The sequence below is a fragment of the Aquarana catesbeiana genome, linkage group LG12, assembly GCF_042186555.1.
Source record: "Aquarana catesbeiana isolate 2022-GZ linkage group LG12, ASM4218655v1, whole genome shotgun sequence".
Lineage (NCBI taxonomy): Eukaryota > Metazoa > Chordata > Amphibia > Anura > Ranidae > Aquarana > Aquarana catesbeiana.
Genome location: NC_133335.1, coordinates 30,162,245 through 30,179,893, shown reverse-complemented (window position 1 = coordinate 30,179,893; position 17,649 = coordinate 30,162,245). Strand labels below are relative to the sequence as shown.

General features: G+C 50.4%; 1 protein-coding gene across 5 annotated transcripts in view; it reads left to right on the top strand.

The window, feature by feature from the left end:
- Positions 1 to 631: 631 nt before the first annotated feature.
- Positions 632 to 17,649, top strand: part of LSM14B (LSM family member 14B) — a 31,665-nt gene continuing 14,647 nt past the window's right edge. The window contains exons 1-3 of one of the 5 annotated variants that reach the window (XM_073607528.1): positions 632 to 897; positions 5,403 to 5,566; positions 9,256 to 9,391. In XM_073607528.1, coding sequence (XP_073463629.1) covers positions 777 to 897; positions 5,403 to 5,566; positions 9,256 to 9,391 — 421 coding nt within the window. In that variant the 5' untranslated portion in view covers positions 632 to 776. The remainder of the gene's footprint in view (positions 898 to 5,402; positions 5,567 to 9,255; positions 9,392 to 17,649) is intronic. The other 4 variants (XM_073607527.1, XM_073607526.1, XM_073607530.1 and 1 more) reach the window with 4 other exon arrangements.

Sequence of the window (17,649 nt, the reverse complement as noted above, 5' to 3'; positions counted from 1 at the left end):
CACCCCCTGCCACACCTCCTTAAAGGAGAATTAACCAAAAAGAAAGGTTAATTAAATCCACAAGTGCTTTTTTTTTACCACTACTATTCCTTTATATTGGCTTTTAAAAATTACAAATGCAGCAAATTAGAATTTGGATGAAAGGTTTAGCACTGGGAAACACTTTTTGAAAGATAAAAAGTGCATTTTATATACAACTATATGGATCAGACCAAAATGAGGGACAAATGAGGAGGAATGAGGGACAGATGGACATTGCTCCAAATCAGGGACAGTCCCTCGAAATCAGGGACAGTTGGGAGCTATGACCATGTGATCCTATCAGTGACAACGCTTAGAGATGACAAGTTCCCTTTAATAAAACCATGTGATCCTATCGGTGACAACGCTCAGGGATGACAGGTCCTCATTACACCCCGGGACACCTGTGACCCGCCCATCACACTGGCAGACATTCCCACCCACAACATGGCCGCCGCCCCCTACACATGTCGTCACTCCGGAGCCAGCTGTGTCCTCGCGTCACTAGTTGCCGGGGCTCGCCTAGTCTGCCCGCCACGGCCAATCAGCGCCTTCGACGTCACCTGCCCGGAGAGACCCGCACAGAAGAGTGCGCAGTAAAGAAACAAGAGGGGCGCCCCGCCCCCTCGGCGTGTGAATGGGCGGGCCCGGCGGCGCGGTTTATTAATGGAGGTAGTGGGCGGCGCCTCGCAGTCCGGGGGGGTTCCGCAGGTGGGAAGGTGTGTGGAGGGGACTGCCTGAGAAAGACTGGAAGGATGAGCTCGGGAACGCCGTACATCGGGAGCAAGATCAGCCTGATCTCCAAGGCGCAGATCCGCTATGAGGGCATCCTCTACACCATCGACACCGAGAACTCCACTGTGGCCCTAGCCAAAGGTGCAGCCAGGGGCCCCGGGCCTGGGAGGAAGGGGGTGCACTGCTTGTGGATGTGCGTCACTGGGGAGGACACCAGCGTGTGCCCGATGGGGGAGCGGGTCTCCCTGCGGAGGGATGACGTCATTCTGGGCACGGTGCTGGAGCCCGCTAGGGGGCGGGGACAAAGCCCTGTCACCCCAGGAGAGCACTGGAGGCCATGATGGTATGTAGGGTTATTAACCTGTGTGCTGGCACTCTGCAACTGGGGAACTACAGGTCACAGCGTGTCCTGGGGCTCTGGGTGGGCAGGAAAGATGGAGGACACCATGGTGTCTCAATGCTTCACCCTCTTCTTTAACAGAAGGAAAGGCTTAACCATTTTACTGACCAAGTTTAGTCTGTTCTAGGTTGGGGCCTCCCTTGAGATGTTGGGTTGGAGGCCCCCCTCCCTTGAGATGTTGGGTTGGAGGCCCCCCTCCCTTGAGATGTTGGGTTGGAGGCCCCCCTCCCTTGAGATGTTGGGTTGGAGGCCCCCCTCCCTTGAGATGTTGGGTTGGAGGCCCCCCTCCCTTGAGATGTTGGGTTGGAGGCCCCCCTCCCTTGAGATGTTGGGTTGGAGGCCCCCCTCCCTTGAGATGTTGGGTTGGAGGCCCCCCTTGAGATCCGGTGCCCCTCTGAATCTTGGGATGGAGCCCCTTGAGATCTTGGGACATGGTTTCCAATTGGTAATGTGTTGCCCTGAAGATCAAGACTGTTGGGGTTGGGGACCTGTCAGATGTTAGGATGAAGGCCTGTTGGTGGAAGTGCTCTTAGGCGGTTTTGGGCAGGAGTCATGCAGGAGGTCCAGAGCACTCACTCTTGGGATGAAGCCACCTTGAGATCTTGGTACAGGGCTCTTAATTGGCAGTGTTGCCCTGCAGACCTTGAGCTTTTGGGTTTGAGCCCCCCTTCTCCTTGGGATGTTGAGTGTGAGGCCCCCCCTTCTCCTTGGTATGTTGGGTGTGAGGCCCCCCCCCTTCTCCTTGGGATGTTGGGTGTGAGGCCCCCCCTTCTCCTTGGGATGTTGGGTGTGAGGCCCCCCCCTTCTCCTTGGGATGTTGGGTGTGAGGCCCCCCCCTTCTCCTTGGGATGTTGGGTGTGAGCCCCCCCCCCTTCTCCTTGGGATGTTGGGTGTGAGGCCCCCCCTTCTCCTTGGGATGTTGGGTGTGAGGCCCCCCCCTTCTCCTTGGGATGTTGGGTGTGAGGCCCCCCCCTTCTCCTTGGGATGTTGGGTGTGAGGCCCCCCCCTTCTCCTTGGGATGTTGGGTGTGAGGCCCCCCCCTTCTCCTTGGGATGTTGGGTGTGAGGCCTCCCCCCCTTCTCCTTGGGATGTTGGGTGTGAGGCCTCCCCCCCTTCTCCTTGGGATGTTGGGTGTGAGGCCTCCCCCCCTTCTCCTTGGGATGTTGGGTGTGAGGGCCCCCCCTTCTCCTTGGGATGTTGGGTGTGAGGCCTCCCCCCCTTCTCCTTGGGATGTTGGGTGTGAGGCCTCCCCCCCTTCTCCTTGGGATGTTGGGTGTGAGGCCTCCCCCCCTTCTCCTTGGGATGTTGGGTGTGAGGCCTCCCCCCCTTCTCCTTGGGATGTTGGGTGTGAGGGCCCCCCCTTCTCCTTGGGATGTTGGGTGTGAGGCCTCCCCCCCTTCTCCTTGGGATGTTGGGTGTGAGGCCTCCCCCCCTTCTCCTTGGGATGTTGGGTGTGAGGCCTCCCCCCCTTCTCCTTGGGATGTTGGGTGTGAGGCCTCCCCCCCTTCTCCTTGGGATGTTGGGTGTGAGGGCCCCCCCTTCTCCTTGGGATGTTGGGTGTGAGGGCGCCCCCCCTCCTTTTCCTTGGGATGTTGGGTGTGAGGGCGCCCCCCCTCCTTTTCCTTGGGATGTTGGGTGTGAGGGCGCCCCCCCTCCTTTTCCTTGGGATGTTGGGTGTGAGGGCGCCCCCCCTCCTTTTCCTTGGGATGTTGGGTGTGAGGGCGCCCCCCCTCCTTCTCCTTGGGATGTTGGGTGTGAGGGCCCCCCTCCTTCTCCTTGGGATGTTGGGTGTGAGGCCCCCCTCTTCTTCTCGGGATGGGCTCTGGGTGGGCAGGAAAGATGGAAGACACCATGGTGTTTCAAGGCTGGACCCTCTATATTCTTTAACAGAAAAAAAGGCTTGGCCATTTTACTGACCAAGTTTAGTCTTATAGGTTGGGGCCACCCTTAAGATGTTGGGTTGGAGGGCCCCCTTCTCCTTGGGATGTTGGGTTGGAGAGGCCCCCCTTTCTCCTTGGGATGTTGGGTTGGAGAGGCCCCCCCTTTCTCCTTGGGATGTTGGGTTGGAGAGGCCCCCCCTTTCTCCTTGGGATGTTGGGTTGGAGAGGCCCCCCCTTTCTCCTTGGGATGTTGGGTTGGAGAGGCCCCCCCTTTCTCCTTGGGATGTTGGGTTGGAGAGGCCCCCCCTTTCTCCTTGGGATGTTGGGTTGGAGAGGCCCCCCCTTTCTCCTTGGGATGTTGGGTTGGAGGGGCCCCCCCATTCTCCTTGGGATGTTGGGTTGGAGGGCCCCCCATTCTCCTTGGGATGTTGGGTTGGAGGGCCCCCCCATTCTCCTTGGGATGTTGGGTTGGAGGGCCCCCCCATTCTCCTTGGGATGTTGGGTTGGAGGGGCCCCCCCCTTTCTCCTTGGGATGTTGGGTTGGAGAGGCCCCCCCTTTCTCCGGATGGGTTGGAGAGGCCCCCCATTCTCCTTGGGATGTTGGGTTGGAGAGGCCCCCCCATTCTCCTTGGGATGTTGGGTTGGAGGGGCCCCCCCATTCTCCTTGGGATGTTGGGTTGGAGGGGCCCCCCCATTCTCCTTGGGATGTTGGGTTGGAGGGCCCCCCATTCTCCTTGGGATGTTGGGTTGGAGGGGGCCCCCCCATTCTCCTTGGGATGTTGGGTTGGAGGGGGCCCCCCCATTCTCCTTGGGATGTTGGGTTGGAGGGGGCCCCCCCCCATTCTCCTTGGGATGTTGGGTTGGAGGGCCCCCCCCCCATTCTCCTTGGGATGTTGGGTTGGAGGGCCCCCCCCATTCTCCTTGGGATGTTGGGGTTGGAGGGCCCCCCCCATTCTCCTTGGGATGTTGGGGTTGGAGGGCCCCCCCCATTCTCCTTGGGATGTTGGGTTGGAGGGCCCCCCCATTCTCCTTGGGATGTTGGGTTGGAGGGCCCCCCCCCATTCTCCTTGGGATGTTGGGTTGGAGGGGCCCCCCCCATTCTCCTTGGGATGTTGGGTTGGAGGGGCCCCCCCCATTCTCCTTGGGATGTTGGGTTGGAGGGCCCCCCCCCATTCTCCTTGGGATGTTGGGTTGGAGGGCCCCCCCCCCATTCTCCTTGGGATGTTGGGTTGGAGGGCCCCCCCCCCCATTCTCCTTGGGATGTTGGGTAGGAGGGCCCCCCCCCATTCTCCTTGGGATGTTGGGTTGGAGGGGCCCCCCCATTCTCCTTGGGATGTTGGGTTGGAGGGGCCCCCCCATTCTCCTTGGGATGTTGGGTTGGAGGGGCCCCCCCCATTCTCCTTGGGATGTTGGGTTGGAGGGGCCCCCCCATTCTCCTTGGGATGTTGGGTTGGAGGGGCCCCCCCATTCTCCTTGGGATGTTGGGTTGGAGGGCCCCCCCCATTCTCCTTGGGATGTTGGGTTGGAGGGGCCCCCCCCCATTCTCCTTGGGATGTTGGGTTGGAGGGGCCCCCCCCATTCTCCTTGGGATGTTGGGTTGGAGGGGCCCCCCCATTCTCCTTGGGATGTTGGGTTGGAGGGCCCCCCCCATTCTCCTTGGGATGTTGGGTTGGAGGGGCCCCCCCCCATTCTCCTTGGGATGTTGGGTTGGAGGGGCCCCCCCCCATTCTCCTTGGGATGTTGGGTTGGAGGGCCCCCCCCCCCCATTCTCCTTGGGATGTTGGAGACTCTGGTACTAATATGATACTTTAGAGCTGGAGTATTCAAAACCCCGGATAAGGCAATGACCACATAGATTGGCGCTAGAGACGATATTTAAAGTTTATGTAGATGGGGGGCCTAACCGTGTGGCTATGAGGAGGAGCACTTTGGGTCCTACTCATATGTTGAGAATGCAGGCCTTTGTGCTACACAGACTTTTATAGACAGCTCTGGAAGCTTGTCGGTTGGGTATAGGTGGGCTGCCCTTGTGATAAGCCATAAACATTCAACTAGTTCCTTGCAAGGATAACCTGGTTATTACATGCATCCTATAAGCAGAACAAGTTGGCTGTCAGTGTGCACATTGCTATACTTATAACAAATGAGGGATGTCACTGATCTGGGTGCACAGCTGACATCTGATGACTATGTAATACTGCACAGAATTGCCTCTTAGACAATGAGCCTGGTGCATAGGGGTTCAAAAGCTGGTTAGTGTATAGTCACCCAGTCATCCCTCTTGGCCTTGGCAAGAGCGGACATTTTTATATAGTGGACTTGAAGGACTAGTTCTTTCCTGAACAATATTTTTGATTTATTTACAGTACGATCCTTTGGGACTGAAGACCGTCCGACTGATCGTCCAGCACCCCCTCGTGAAGAGGTTTATGAATATATCATCTTCAGGGGTAGCGACATCAAAGATATTACGGTGTGTGAGCCCCCTAAGGCCCAGCATGCCTTGCCCCAGGATCCAGCCATTGTCCAGGTATGTGGCAACTACATAAGGGGTTTACATGGGATGGTTTCCTAAACTGCATGTTAATTGTGTGGCTACCAGTTTTTAAGCGCTTGGTACTTGGCTGTGTTCCTTGTGCCAGAGCATGCCCATATTCCACATGCAAGCTCTGGAATTCTGGAATGCTGTAACCTGCACAGGGCTCTGTAAGCTCCTCCTTGCTCCCCATGTGACAGTACATAGACCTGGTGATTTGGCAGTCAGGTTCCTTGCACTTCACTATTGGGGGGGGGGGCAAGTAAGGGAGTGTCCTACCATACCTGTAAGTATTATCTCAGTACAGGATCAATGTAATTGAGTCAGCCTTAACAAGTTTCTCCCCTGATGGTCTATTGAACACCTTGCTGTTAGAATTAGGACATGTCCTATAGTCTGGGGTTGTGTACCTCAGTCAAGGACTAGGCAGGGCTGACACTCCTTGGGATTTCAGTGCAGCACACACTGTTGGCTCACTATGGGAAGCGTAAGAAGCATATAGTGCAGGGGTTTCAAACTCAATTTCATTGTGGTCCGCATTAGCTAGCAGTATGGTTCCCCACAAAGGGCCAGTTGTATGTCGGGTGTCCCGGAGTGTTTGAGCTGGGTGCAGGGTTCCCGGAGTGTTTGAGCTGGGTGCAGGGTTCCCGGAGTGTTTGAGCTGGGTGCAGGGTTCCCGGAGTGTTTGAGCTGGGTGCAGGGTTCCCGGAGTGTTTGAGCTGGGTGCAGGGTTCCCGGAGTGTTTGAGCTGGGTGCAGGGTTCCCGGAGTGTTTGAGCTGGGTGCAGGGACATGCTATGCTCACCCCCTGCAAAGCTTCATCACATCTCTACTCCTATCTGGCCCGGCTCTAGTACCTCCCTTAGTAAGTGGCTGTCTTGTCTTGCAAGAACTTTTTTTTTTGAGATCTTTGCCCACTCCAGAGTACATGCAGGGATCTGTTAGATCCAGAGAAAAGCTGTCCCTTGTAAACAGAAGGCTTCTGTGTTTACAAGTGACAGCGGGTAGTGGAGAGAGGACAGCGTTCCACCACGTTTGGGGCTGTGTATGAGGGTCACGTGACCAGGTCTGGTGGGCCAAATTTCAGCCTTTGGGCTTTGTTTGAAATGTATTATAGGGCATACAGTTCATACTGACATTTGGGCCTGAGCTCTGTTGTGAAGCTTGGACTTCTAACTGTTTCATAGTAAAAGAAAAAAAATCCTGTCCAATTAGATTTGGGTGGCTGATGGGTTAACTTTTTTATCTTCTAAAATATAGAACTGGAGCAAGCAGCTGTTTAATCCCTCTGATGCCACATCTAGTCCCTGTTTATGTAACTTGTCCTCGAATTCCCAACAGTAACAAGATAATTATAGGCTTCAGCAGCGAGACAAATGAAGCGCCGTCTAACGAAGTGAAGGTGGACGTCATTGTCACCTGCAGGAGACAAGAATAGATCTCTGCTTTGTGAAATCGGCGGGGTCTGAGATTGCCAAGTCATGAAGGCTGCAGGAGTCGGGTGGTCAGGCTGTGTTCTGGGGTACATTAGGAGAAGACTAAATGTATACAATTGTCAGGGTGGACTTGGCAAGGATTTGCACTTGGCTGGAAGTTGGCTGTATGGTGATTAGGTTGTAAGAGGACAACACGGGTGGTTATTGTACCCTATATAGGTCATCATTAGTGGGGTGATGTCCAGTTGAAGAATTTTGTTATGAAGAGTAGTTACCTTTTTCTGCACCAACTACGTACCACTTTCATGGTTGAGCTGGTGGGAAGCCTGCAGTGGTGGGTTTCAGTTCTTGGCTAATGTAGATGGGCAGATGTATTTCCATCCACCAGCCTGTAACTGACTTATATGGTTAGTGCTTTGGGCTTGCAGTGCTGGGATCCTTGGCTCAGTGACCAGGGCTTTTCCTGCATGCATCTCTGCTTCCCCCCCATGTTTTGCTTCCCTGCTACTTTAATTTGGCTTCTGATCAGATTACTTATAAAGGGAGATTGCCATCAGCCCCTGCCCTAGGTGGGCTTTCAGGCTGTGGCTCTTTACTGGAAAGAGCAGTCATATTGATAAAAGAACCTGTCACCAGACCATTAATTTCAACAATCTTCCTATAAGACTGCAGTTAGTGTTGCTAAACCCACAGCAGTAAAATCAGTCTGCATATGCAGTAAAGCAAGCTTGTAATTCTTTGGAACGTAAGGGGTTAATCCTCTGTATTGTGTAAAAAGGCTGTTCCGGTCTTCTCCCCTGGGCGCACTCTGCACATGCTCAGTTTGGTGTGTTGCTAGTTTTTTTTCTTGGGAGGGTGCATGTGATCAGCATAGGGCCAATCAGCCCTATCCAGAGGGTCAGGGGTCATACAGCCTCATAGGAAAGTCAGAGGAGAATGAAAGCTCTTCCTAAAAGCTTTAACCTGATACTGATGGAAGTCACAAGACTGCTATATACTGCTGAGAAAGTAGTGGTTTATTTACTAAGGCTCCATTCACACCTGAGCATATAGACTTACTGGCATTTTTAAATTAGAAGTATATTACAAGCGTTTTTACGGCTCCAGGCGTTGTTTAGCCAATAGCAAGCACTAGGGGGAGGAGATCTGCTATTTGAGCATTTTACTAGTGTTTTTCTGCTCAAGTCAGGTGTTTCTTTTGAAGTCTATTGGGCCAAAAATGCTTCTAATCTGCCAAAAAGCCCATGTACTTTTTTGAGCTTCAGGTGTTTTGCAGCAGGTGACAAAACGCTCATATGTGAACAGGGGCCATTGGAATGAATGGGGTTTTGCTTAGGTGTTTTGGAGCTCCAGAGCTGAGCGTTTTACAAGCTGAAAAATGATTGGGGTCGAACAGGGCCTTAAATGCATTTCCATATTCTGAGTACTGTGGGAGACCAGATATAGTCAATACAGGGTCCTGGGTTTAGTAACACTTTAATGGGTTTTTGCATGTTCCCTATAAAAGCCTCCTTGTGGTGAAAACTAGTGGTGCACCGAAATTCCGGCCGAAACATGTCTGTAGTCTGACCATCTCCTGTGTGGGGTCTGCAGTGTCTGACCATCTCCTGTGTGGGGTCTGCAGTGTCTGACCATCTCCTGTGTGGGGTCTGCAGTGTCTGACCATCTCCTGTGTGGGGTCTGCAGTGTCTGACCATCTCCTGTGTGGGGTCTGCAGTGTCTGACCATCTCCTGTGTGGGGTCTGCAGTGTCTGACCATCTCCTGTAATTGTATAAAAATGAAAAATGTTTTAAACTGTCACTTTTGGTTTTCAGTGACCTGCATCCTGCATTTTCGGTTTCGGCACCAAAATTTCCTTTCAGTACACCTAGTGACAACCAAAAGCATTCTTGGATGCTACCTTGAATCTGATGACAGAAGCCCCAGCAAGCTCAGAGCAGTCACTATAGTATTCTCCTTCACTCCCCTTCGGGCAGCTACACGCAATATAGGGGGGGTGGAGGAGCTGGGCCAGCACATGCAGTAAATTTTAGAAGGCTGTGACAGTAGTGACTTGGAATAGTCAATTTTTTTTTTTTTTTAGCAAGTTCAAAGGCACGTTGCAAGTGCATAATGCCAATTTATAAAAAGGACCGCAAGTAAGAATTTAGCTATTGAGTGTTGACCTGTTTTTTTTTTTTTTTTTTCTACTGTAGTACTGATGTGAGTTGTTGGGATTTTAATTGTCTTCCATACCCTTTTCTTTAGTCATCATTGGGCTCTGCTTCAACATCGTCCTACCAGCAGTCCGTGCCTTACAGTCCGTTCCGTGGCATGCCATCGTATGGTCAGCTGGCGGCTTCCTCTCTCCTTAGCCAGCAGTATGCTGCATCCTTGGGCCTTGGTAAGTGCCTATATTGGGAGTCACTGATCTGAACTTGCCTTTCAATGTGGGCTTACAGGAGAGTAAAATATTGACAAATTGATTTTTGGCCATAAAGTTCCATAAATGGGGTTTCCTGGAAAATGGTCATCTCCTCCTTCCCTGCAGAGGTACACGGGTCCTCACTTCCCCATATGCCCTTTATAAATCGAGACCACCATCCTGTTGTGAGGCTTGAAATGGGGCATGCGGCAGAGAAGAGCACTTGTTCTGTGGAAGCTGTGGCCTCTCCGTAGAGGTCTGGCATGCCCCCCGAGTCAGAACCAGAGTTCTGTAATCAACAGGCAGCATTAGATTTGGTAACTGGAGAGGTGAAGCTTTGACTCAGCCCCGGTTCACACAGGGGCGGCACGACTTGCAGGTCGCCTCACCGAGGCGACCTGCACACAACTTCCACGGCGAATTGCAAAACGACTTCTGTATAGAAGTCTATGCAAGTCACCTCAAGTCGCCCCCAAAGTAGTACAGGAACCTTTTTCTAAGTCGGAGCGACTTGCGTCGCTCCTATTAGAACTGTTCCATTGTACAGAACGGGAGGCGACTTGTCAGGCGGCTAGGTCACCTGACAAGTCGCCCCTGTGTGAACCGGCACTCAGGGGTCGGGTATTGGGCCTCGGCAGAGAGAATATTGCTTCTGCACACAGCATATTGTCAGGGGGCAGGATATTGTACTCAAGCTGTGTCTGCTTTTAAAGAAAACGGGGGAAACGTGACCCCATGCAACATGAAAAATGGTTGCAAATATGGACTAAGCCTTTTAAATGGAGGGCAAGCCCAATCTAGAAAGCATCCATTTAGTTAATAGGGGAATCGGTTTCCCTGAAACTCCTTTAAAATGGAACCTGCAGGATACAAATATGTAGGTTCCCTAGTTGGACCTGTCTATGAAGGTGCAACTGTCCATAGGGTTGTACCGATACAAGTTTATTGGCAAGTACCGATACTTTTGGTCAAGTAACATCCAATACTGAGTACCGATACTTTGCACAAAATATTGTCGCAAAGAATCGCATGCTATTTGAACAGGAATGCAGTGCAATTTGTCTGAATTGCATGCAATTTCCCCCACTGCTGTGTGTATAGAAAGGGAAAATCACCATCTAGTGGGCAGTTTATTAATGTTAGAACTCCCAGTACAGGCAGTCCCCAAGTTACGAACGACTTCTACTTACGAATGGCCTCAAATGCCGGCCACTTGTGCTCCACGTGGGTTCTGGATACCTTATGAGCACTTCCAAACACATCCCACACTGCCGCACTACGCCCCAGATAACATAAGAGCCCGGAACATCCCACATCCATGCACAGGTGGCAGAACGCAGTGTTCCGACCGGAAGTTACACTTACAAATGCAGTGTTGCGACTTACAAACCACTTCGACTTATGAACAAACCTATAGTACCTATTGTGTTCGTAACTCGGGGACTGCCTTTTCCCTTTTTATACAGTCAGCAGAGCAGGGAAAATTGCAACACATTCCTGTTCAAATTGCATGAAATTCTTTGCAGTGCGATTTGTGCCTTTTCATTTTCTATTGATGCAAATCTTGGTATCGGTGCATTCCTCACTGTCCTGGTGTTGCTGCTTGGTGATTTCCTGACCTAGAACATGTTTATGACCATTCTGTCTGCTTGTTCTGGGTCAGCTACAAAATAACATGACAGCAGTGAAAGCTGAAATTCTGTATTGATAGCAAATGGTAGCGGTGTCGCAGTGCAACCTTGCAGTAACTGAGGGGCCAGTCGTGACAAAATGGATTGGAAGGTCTCCAATCCTCCTATGGGCAGGGGTCATTGACAACCCATTGCTCTGGTCAAATCAACTCTGCATTAATCAATACTGCATTTGTTTTATATTAAAAGCTCAGACAAAAAGTTTAAATTAGTTTTATAAGCACAAATGTAACACATTGTGTATTACCAGTCCTTAAAAGTTGTGGCTGCCTTGTCTAGTGCTAGTATAGGTTCTGCAAATACAGAGGAAATGTGATGCCGCGTACACACGAGCGGACTTTACGGCAGACTTGGTCTGGCGGACCGGAGTCCGTCGGATAATTCGCTCGTGTGGGCTCCAGCGGACTTTTTTTTCCCAAAAGTTCAACGGACCTAGAAATGAAACATGTTTCAAATCTTTCCAACGGACTCGAGTCCGGTCAAAGTCCGCTCGTCTGTATGCTAGTCCGGACAAAAACAGATGCTAGGGCAGCTATTGGCTACTAGCTATGAACTAACTTGTTTTAGTCCGGTCGTACGTCATCGCGTACAAATTCGTCGGACTTTGGTTGATCGTGTGTAGGCAAGTCCGTTCATTTGGAAAGTCCGTCAAAGTCCGCCGGACCAAGTCTCCCGTGAAGTCTGCTTGTGTGTACGTGGCATTAGCCTTCCCAACTATCTTAGATGAATTACAAAACTGCTCCCCCTATGTGGTAGAGATGAGCAGAGCGGGTGTGTTCTAACCTGTATCGAGTGACAACACTGCTCCTTCATACGGTGAGTGAACTTGATCACCCTAGGACAGTAAAGTGTGCTTAATCCTGTAATCTCAACAATCTTCAGGCTGCATTCCCTGATATCTCACAGTACTTGGCTTGTAAGTCTGTAAAGTCAGATTCTGAATCTTTTAAAAATGTTGAAAAGGTGTGTTCTGCCAGTCTTATCCATCTTGAGTAGCTACAGTGGTTTAGGAATCTTTCCCCCCTCATCTTCCAGGACAGCTACTTGAGAAATGATTGGCTCCGCCTTCTACAGGAAACCCAAACCAGACACAATTTAAAAGGCCCCTCCCTTTCCCCTGACCCTCAGTTTTGTGTTTCCAGACCTCCAAGAGTACGCACCGTCATGTTTGTTTCTTTCGTTTGGTCTGGTGATTGTGGTTAGGGCCCCCCCTTGTTCAGATTACTCAGACCGGTTGTGGCCATGTCTGCAGTATTTCCTGCTGTTTCAGCAGTCTGAGAAGGGTTCCCCCTGTTTTTCTGGTGGTTACTTGCATTACGGAATCTTCTGTAACTTCCATCCCCCAGCGTCCTGATCCACCTTGGAAACACCCAGAGAGTGTTTCCTTGTGGCCTTTTCACTGTTTTGGGTGTACAAAGATGGCGGTGAGTGCACTTCCTGCCTCAGCGCCGGTACCGGAAGTGATGTCACACACTTCCGGATGCCGAGCCTCTTCATGTTTTGAAAAGGACTTGCTCAGGCACACATGCTGCTGGGGATGTTTTTCTGGCTGTACAGCAAACGGACAGCGTACAAGCTCATTACAACGCTCTCCTATCTGGTCCTTATCATGGAGGTTAAGGACACCCCCTGTGGACGGTGCACCTGCTCTGATCCAGCGGCTGCTATCGGGTCCTGTTACCCCTAAGGTTAGCACTTCTCCGCTGTAATGAGATTGTATATCCAGGGGCAAATGTTTTAGAAAGTGTAATTTTGTGTGCCTTTCGTGTGTTTTTTTTTTTTTTTTTTTTTCCCTGGGTTGACAAACCTGTGAAAAGAAAATGTGGAAATTGTAGATCCAAGCTGTATGAGACATGTATTCAGTGGCAGGGTCCTTAAGTCTGCTTCTAACCTAAAGGAATTGATGATTTCCATGAAGGAGGTAGTTTCCTCCTTTCAAGCCTTTAATGATAGGTTAGCTGGGTTGGGCACTTCCACGTCTGTAGCAGTGACAGTACCCCGGGTTCCTTCGGTCCCTTCAAGATCTCTACCCCCTTTGGTGTCAAACTGTTAGTTCCCGTGCGGTCTCTGATCCAGAGGGGGAGAACTCAGATTCCTCATCTGACGAGGAATCCGTGTCAGATGGAGGAAACTGTTAATACGGCTAGATACCCATTTCCAGTCGAAGATATTGAAGAACTGTTAAAAGCAGTTACTTCTGAACAGATTGAGCCACCACAAAAATCCCAATCGGTTCAGGATAGAATTTATAGGGGTCTTCAGGGGTGTAAGCCTAAGTGTTTTCCGGTACACCAGTCGCTTAAAGATATGGTCCTGTCAGAATAGAAAAAACATGAGAAAAGGTTGTTCCAGTCCAGAGGGCATAAGAGATTTCCCTTTCAGTCTGACATTGGAGACGTTTTTCAAGTGTCCTAGACTGGATGCTCCTATGTCTCTAGTGTCTAAGAAATCTGATCTTTCATTTGAAGACTCTGGGGTTCTTAGGGATCAGATGGACAGGAAAGCTGAAGCTTTGCTCCGTAAGGCTTGGGAGGCTTCAGCCTTATCTCTGGGGCCAGCCCTGGCATCCACCTGCTTGGCTAGAAATCTAGATGTTTGGGTCCAGAGGCTAGATGACATGCTCTCCACCGACACGCCTGTAGAAGAGATCAAAGAAGCTCTCCCCCTGATTGCCAAATCAGTGGTCGTCTTGGCAGATGCGGAGGCAGACTCGGTTAGATCAGTGGCCAAAACGTCAGTCTTGATCAGTTGCTCTGGATGGGAAATCTGGTTGAAATCCTGGAACAGAGATCTGACCTCCAAGGAAACTCTGCGGTATTCCCTTTTTGAAGGCAAAATATTGTTTGGCTTTAGAGGAAGTACTTGCTCGGTCCTTGGAAAAGGGTAAAAGTTTCCCATCTCAGAAGATTAAGCTCCAAAGTAAGAGGTCCTTTTGTAGTTTTCGGGGCAAAGCTAACTTCAAACCAGCGGGTCAGCAGGCAAAGAAAAAATGGTCATTTAGCAAAGACAAAGCTTAAAGGGTCTCTTTGCTCTTTCAACTCAGGCAAAAAGTTCAGTGACGCCAGGTCAGGGGTAGGAGGAAGGCTGACCTTTTTCAAAGAGTAATGGGCAAAGGTAACAATCCTTTTGTTCTCAAGGTCATAAGAGGGTTTCAGGTTGGAGTTCAATCTCCCTCCTCCCCAGAGGTTTTTTCTCTCATCTGTCAAGGGACCAAGAGAAACTGCAGGGCATGTCTGATTTCTCTTTGGAAATCATTAGGGGTTATTCCAAGTATTCTATTCCCATGTTTTCCTGGTAAGAAAGGCATCATGAGGATTTTGGATGGTCTTCAATCTGAGCCTCCTAAACAGTTTCTTGGCTTGCAGGAGTTTCTGGATGGAAAGCATTTATTCACTCAGGAATCTGTTATTGCCAGAGGTATTCATGGTGACCCTGATCTTCAGGATGCTTACCTCTATGTTCCAATATACCAGGCTCATCAGAGGTTTTTGAGGTTTGCGATCCTCTTGGAAAACGGCTTAAGTCATTGGCAGTTCAGAGCCCTTTTTGGTCTCTCGGCAGCCCTGAGAATCTTTACAAAGGTCATGGCCGAGGTCATGGTTTTTTCATTTGCAGAAAATTGCAATTGTCCCTTACTTGGATCACTTTTTGATCTTTGCTCGGGACAGAGGACCTGGGTCGGGATCTGCAAGTAGTTCTGCAGACCTTCCAAAGATTGGGTTGGAAAGTCAATCTGCAGAAATCTGCTCTGGCTCTCTCCCAGAGCTGTCTTTTAGACTGTCGCCCAAAGAATTATCTTACCGGAAGAGAAGATCTCCAAGATCCTCCTTTCCGTGCAGAAATTCAGGTGCAATCCCCAGGCATCCCTGCGTCAGATAATGCAGCTGTTGGGCTTGATGACTGCAGCAATTCCGGGAGTGCCCTGGGCCCAAGTGCATTCCAGATCCCTACAGGCATTTCTTCTGCGTTCTTGGGATTGCAGAAAGGCCTCTAGACCAGGTTGTGTGGCTTCCAGGAGACTCTTCTCTCAATCTATCCTGATGGGTCTGACTGGAGCATCTGCAAGTAGGGAAGGCTTGGGCCCTGCGTTTCCCGGTAAAGATTACCACAGACGCCAGCTTGTGGGGTTGGGGGGCACACGCAGAGGATTGGCATGCTCAGGGTGCCTGGCAGCCAGAAGAGGCAGCCCAATCTTCAAACTACAGGGAACTGTTAGCAGTAGGAAAAGCTTTGGTTACTTTGAAAAACAAGGTTCATGCAAAGGACCTGTTGATTTTTTTCGGACAATGCCATGACAGTGGCTTACCTCAACAAGCAGGGGGGTACTCGCTCACACAGCCTGCTAGGGTTGAGTCGGGAGATCCTTTCCTGGACAGAGGACAATGTTTCCTCAATTGGGGAAGTCCACATCAGTGGGTCGGCAAGCAGATTATCTGAGCAGAGTAACTGTCACTTCCAGCAGTTGGGAGCTGAACCAGGAAATCTTCTGGGTGTTGGTCAGATGGGGAATGCCCATAGTGGATCTGCTTGCTGCCACCCGTAACAGGAAGCTTCCAGCTTTTTTCCTTGGAGAGAGAAGCAAAGTCTCTAGGGATTAATGTGCTCTTACCAGTGGAATTTTCCTCTGGCCTACGCTTTTCCTCCAAATCCGCTATTGCCTCTGGTGCTCCGAAAGATTGTGCAGGAACATTTCAGAAGTGATTCTGATTGCCCCATGGTGGCCCAGGAGGAGTTGGCTCTCTGCACTGAGAGCACTCAGAGTCCCCCTGGCCCCTGCCAGAGAGAAGAGACCTTCTACACCAAGGGCCGATGCTACATCCAGTCCCTCGGATTTACCGTCTGACGGCTTGGAGGCTGAGTGCTGCATCCTACAACTGAAAGGATGTTCAGCTAGGGTTGAAACTATTCTAGACAGCCATAAATTAGTTACAAGGAAGATTTATGGCAAAGTTTGGAGGACCTTTGTAGCCTGGCAAAAAAGGGCTGGGGTAGACTAGTTTTCTATTCCCTATGTTCTGGACTTTCCACAGAGGAGAGTGGAAAAGGGGCTTGCTGTCAGCACTCTTAGGGTTCAGGTTGCTGCCTATCTCTGTTCGAGAAAAGACTGGCGGAGGAGCCTTTAATTAAGAGATTCCTCCTAGCTAGGGCTAGACGTACACCCAGAGTAGTCAAGCGGGTTCCCCCCTGGGATTTGTTGTTGGTATTGAACGCCCTTACCAGACCCCCTTTTGAGCCACTGCGTGACACCTTTTTAAAATTAGTCACCCTAAAGATGGTTTTCCTTTTAGCAATAACTTCTGGGAGAAGGGTCTCTGATTTAGGTTCTCTCGTAAAGATCCTTAAGGATTTTAGACGATAGAGTAGTGATCAGGCCTGACCCTTTGTATTTGCCCAAAGTTTCGTCTGACTTCCACAGATCCCAGGAAGTAGTTCTTCCTAGCTTTTGTTCCTCCCCCAGGAATATGGAGGAAGAAAGGTTTGGTTTTTAGATGTAAGATGTCTTCTACACTAGTTACTAGTGAATTTAGGAAAGATTCCCAATTACTGATTACTTTTAGTGGCCCCAAAAAGGGTTCCTAGGCTTCCAGAAGTTCCATTACCAGATGGATTAGAGAAGCTATGTGAGACCTACAAATCTTCAGGACAGTCCCCTCCTTCCAGTTAGGGCTCACTCTACTAGGTTGCCAGCTGCCTCTTGGGCAGAAAGAGCAGGTGCATCATGGGAAGATATTTCCAAAGCTGCTGTCTGGGCCTCCTCTCATGCATTCATCAGGCATTAGAGTCCAGATGCTCTCCAGCCAGGACCTCTCCTTTGGAAGGAAAGTACTTCAGGCTGTCGTCCCCTACCTAAGGTATAGATCTTTCTTATCCTCAAGTAGCTGTCCTGGAAGATGAGGGGGGAAGATCCCCGTTAGACTTACCAGTAACGGTATTTCCAGGAATCTTCCAGGACAGCGTCTATATTACCACCCTATTCTTGTTTCACTGGTCCCCTTATTTTAACCTGGTGGTGTATTAATGAGTCTGTTATTCCTCTTCCGAGTTCACTTTTGGTAGTTTACTTGATCTTCATACAACTGAGGGTCAGGGGAAAGGGAGGGGCCTTTTAAATTCTGTGTTTCCTGTAGAAGGTGGAGCCCATCTCAAGTAGCTGTCCTGGAAGATTCCTGGAAATACTGTTACCAGTAAGTCTAAAGGGGGTTTTGCGTCTGACACTTTGCTGGGTGGCTGGTCTGCAGCTGAGCACTGTTGGGTCCTGGTGCCTCCTGTGCGGCCTTGCATGGGTCAGATCCTGAAGACTCATTAGCCACTGTAGTTCAAAGGGGAAGACTTGGTCACTTAAGGAATTTGTGAAGAATGCACAAATAAAACTACATGGAAAATGACTATTGTAAGATGCCTTAATTTTGACCTAGCAGTAATTGTCCCCGAATTGTTTGTGTGCACAATGCCTATTGTCATAGGTTCTATTTTTAGCTTTCTTTCACTTGCGTAAAGACCATGGAAGTGACAATGTTAAAGCTGACCTTGGTACAGTTTTTACCA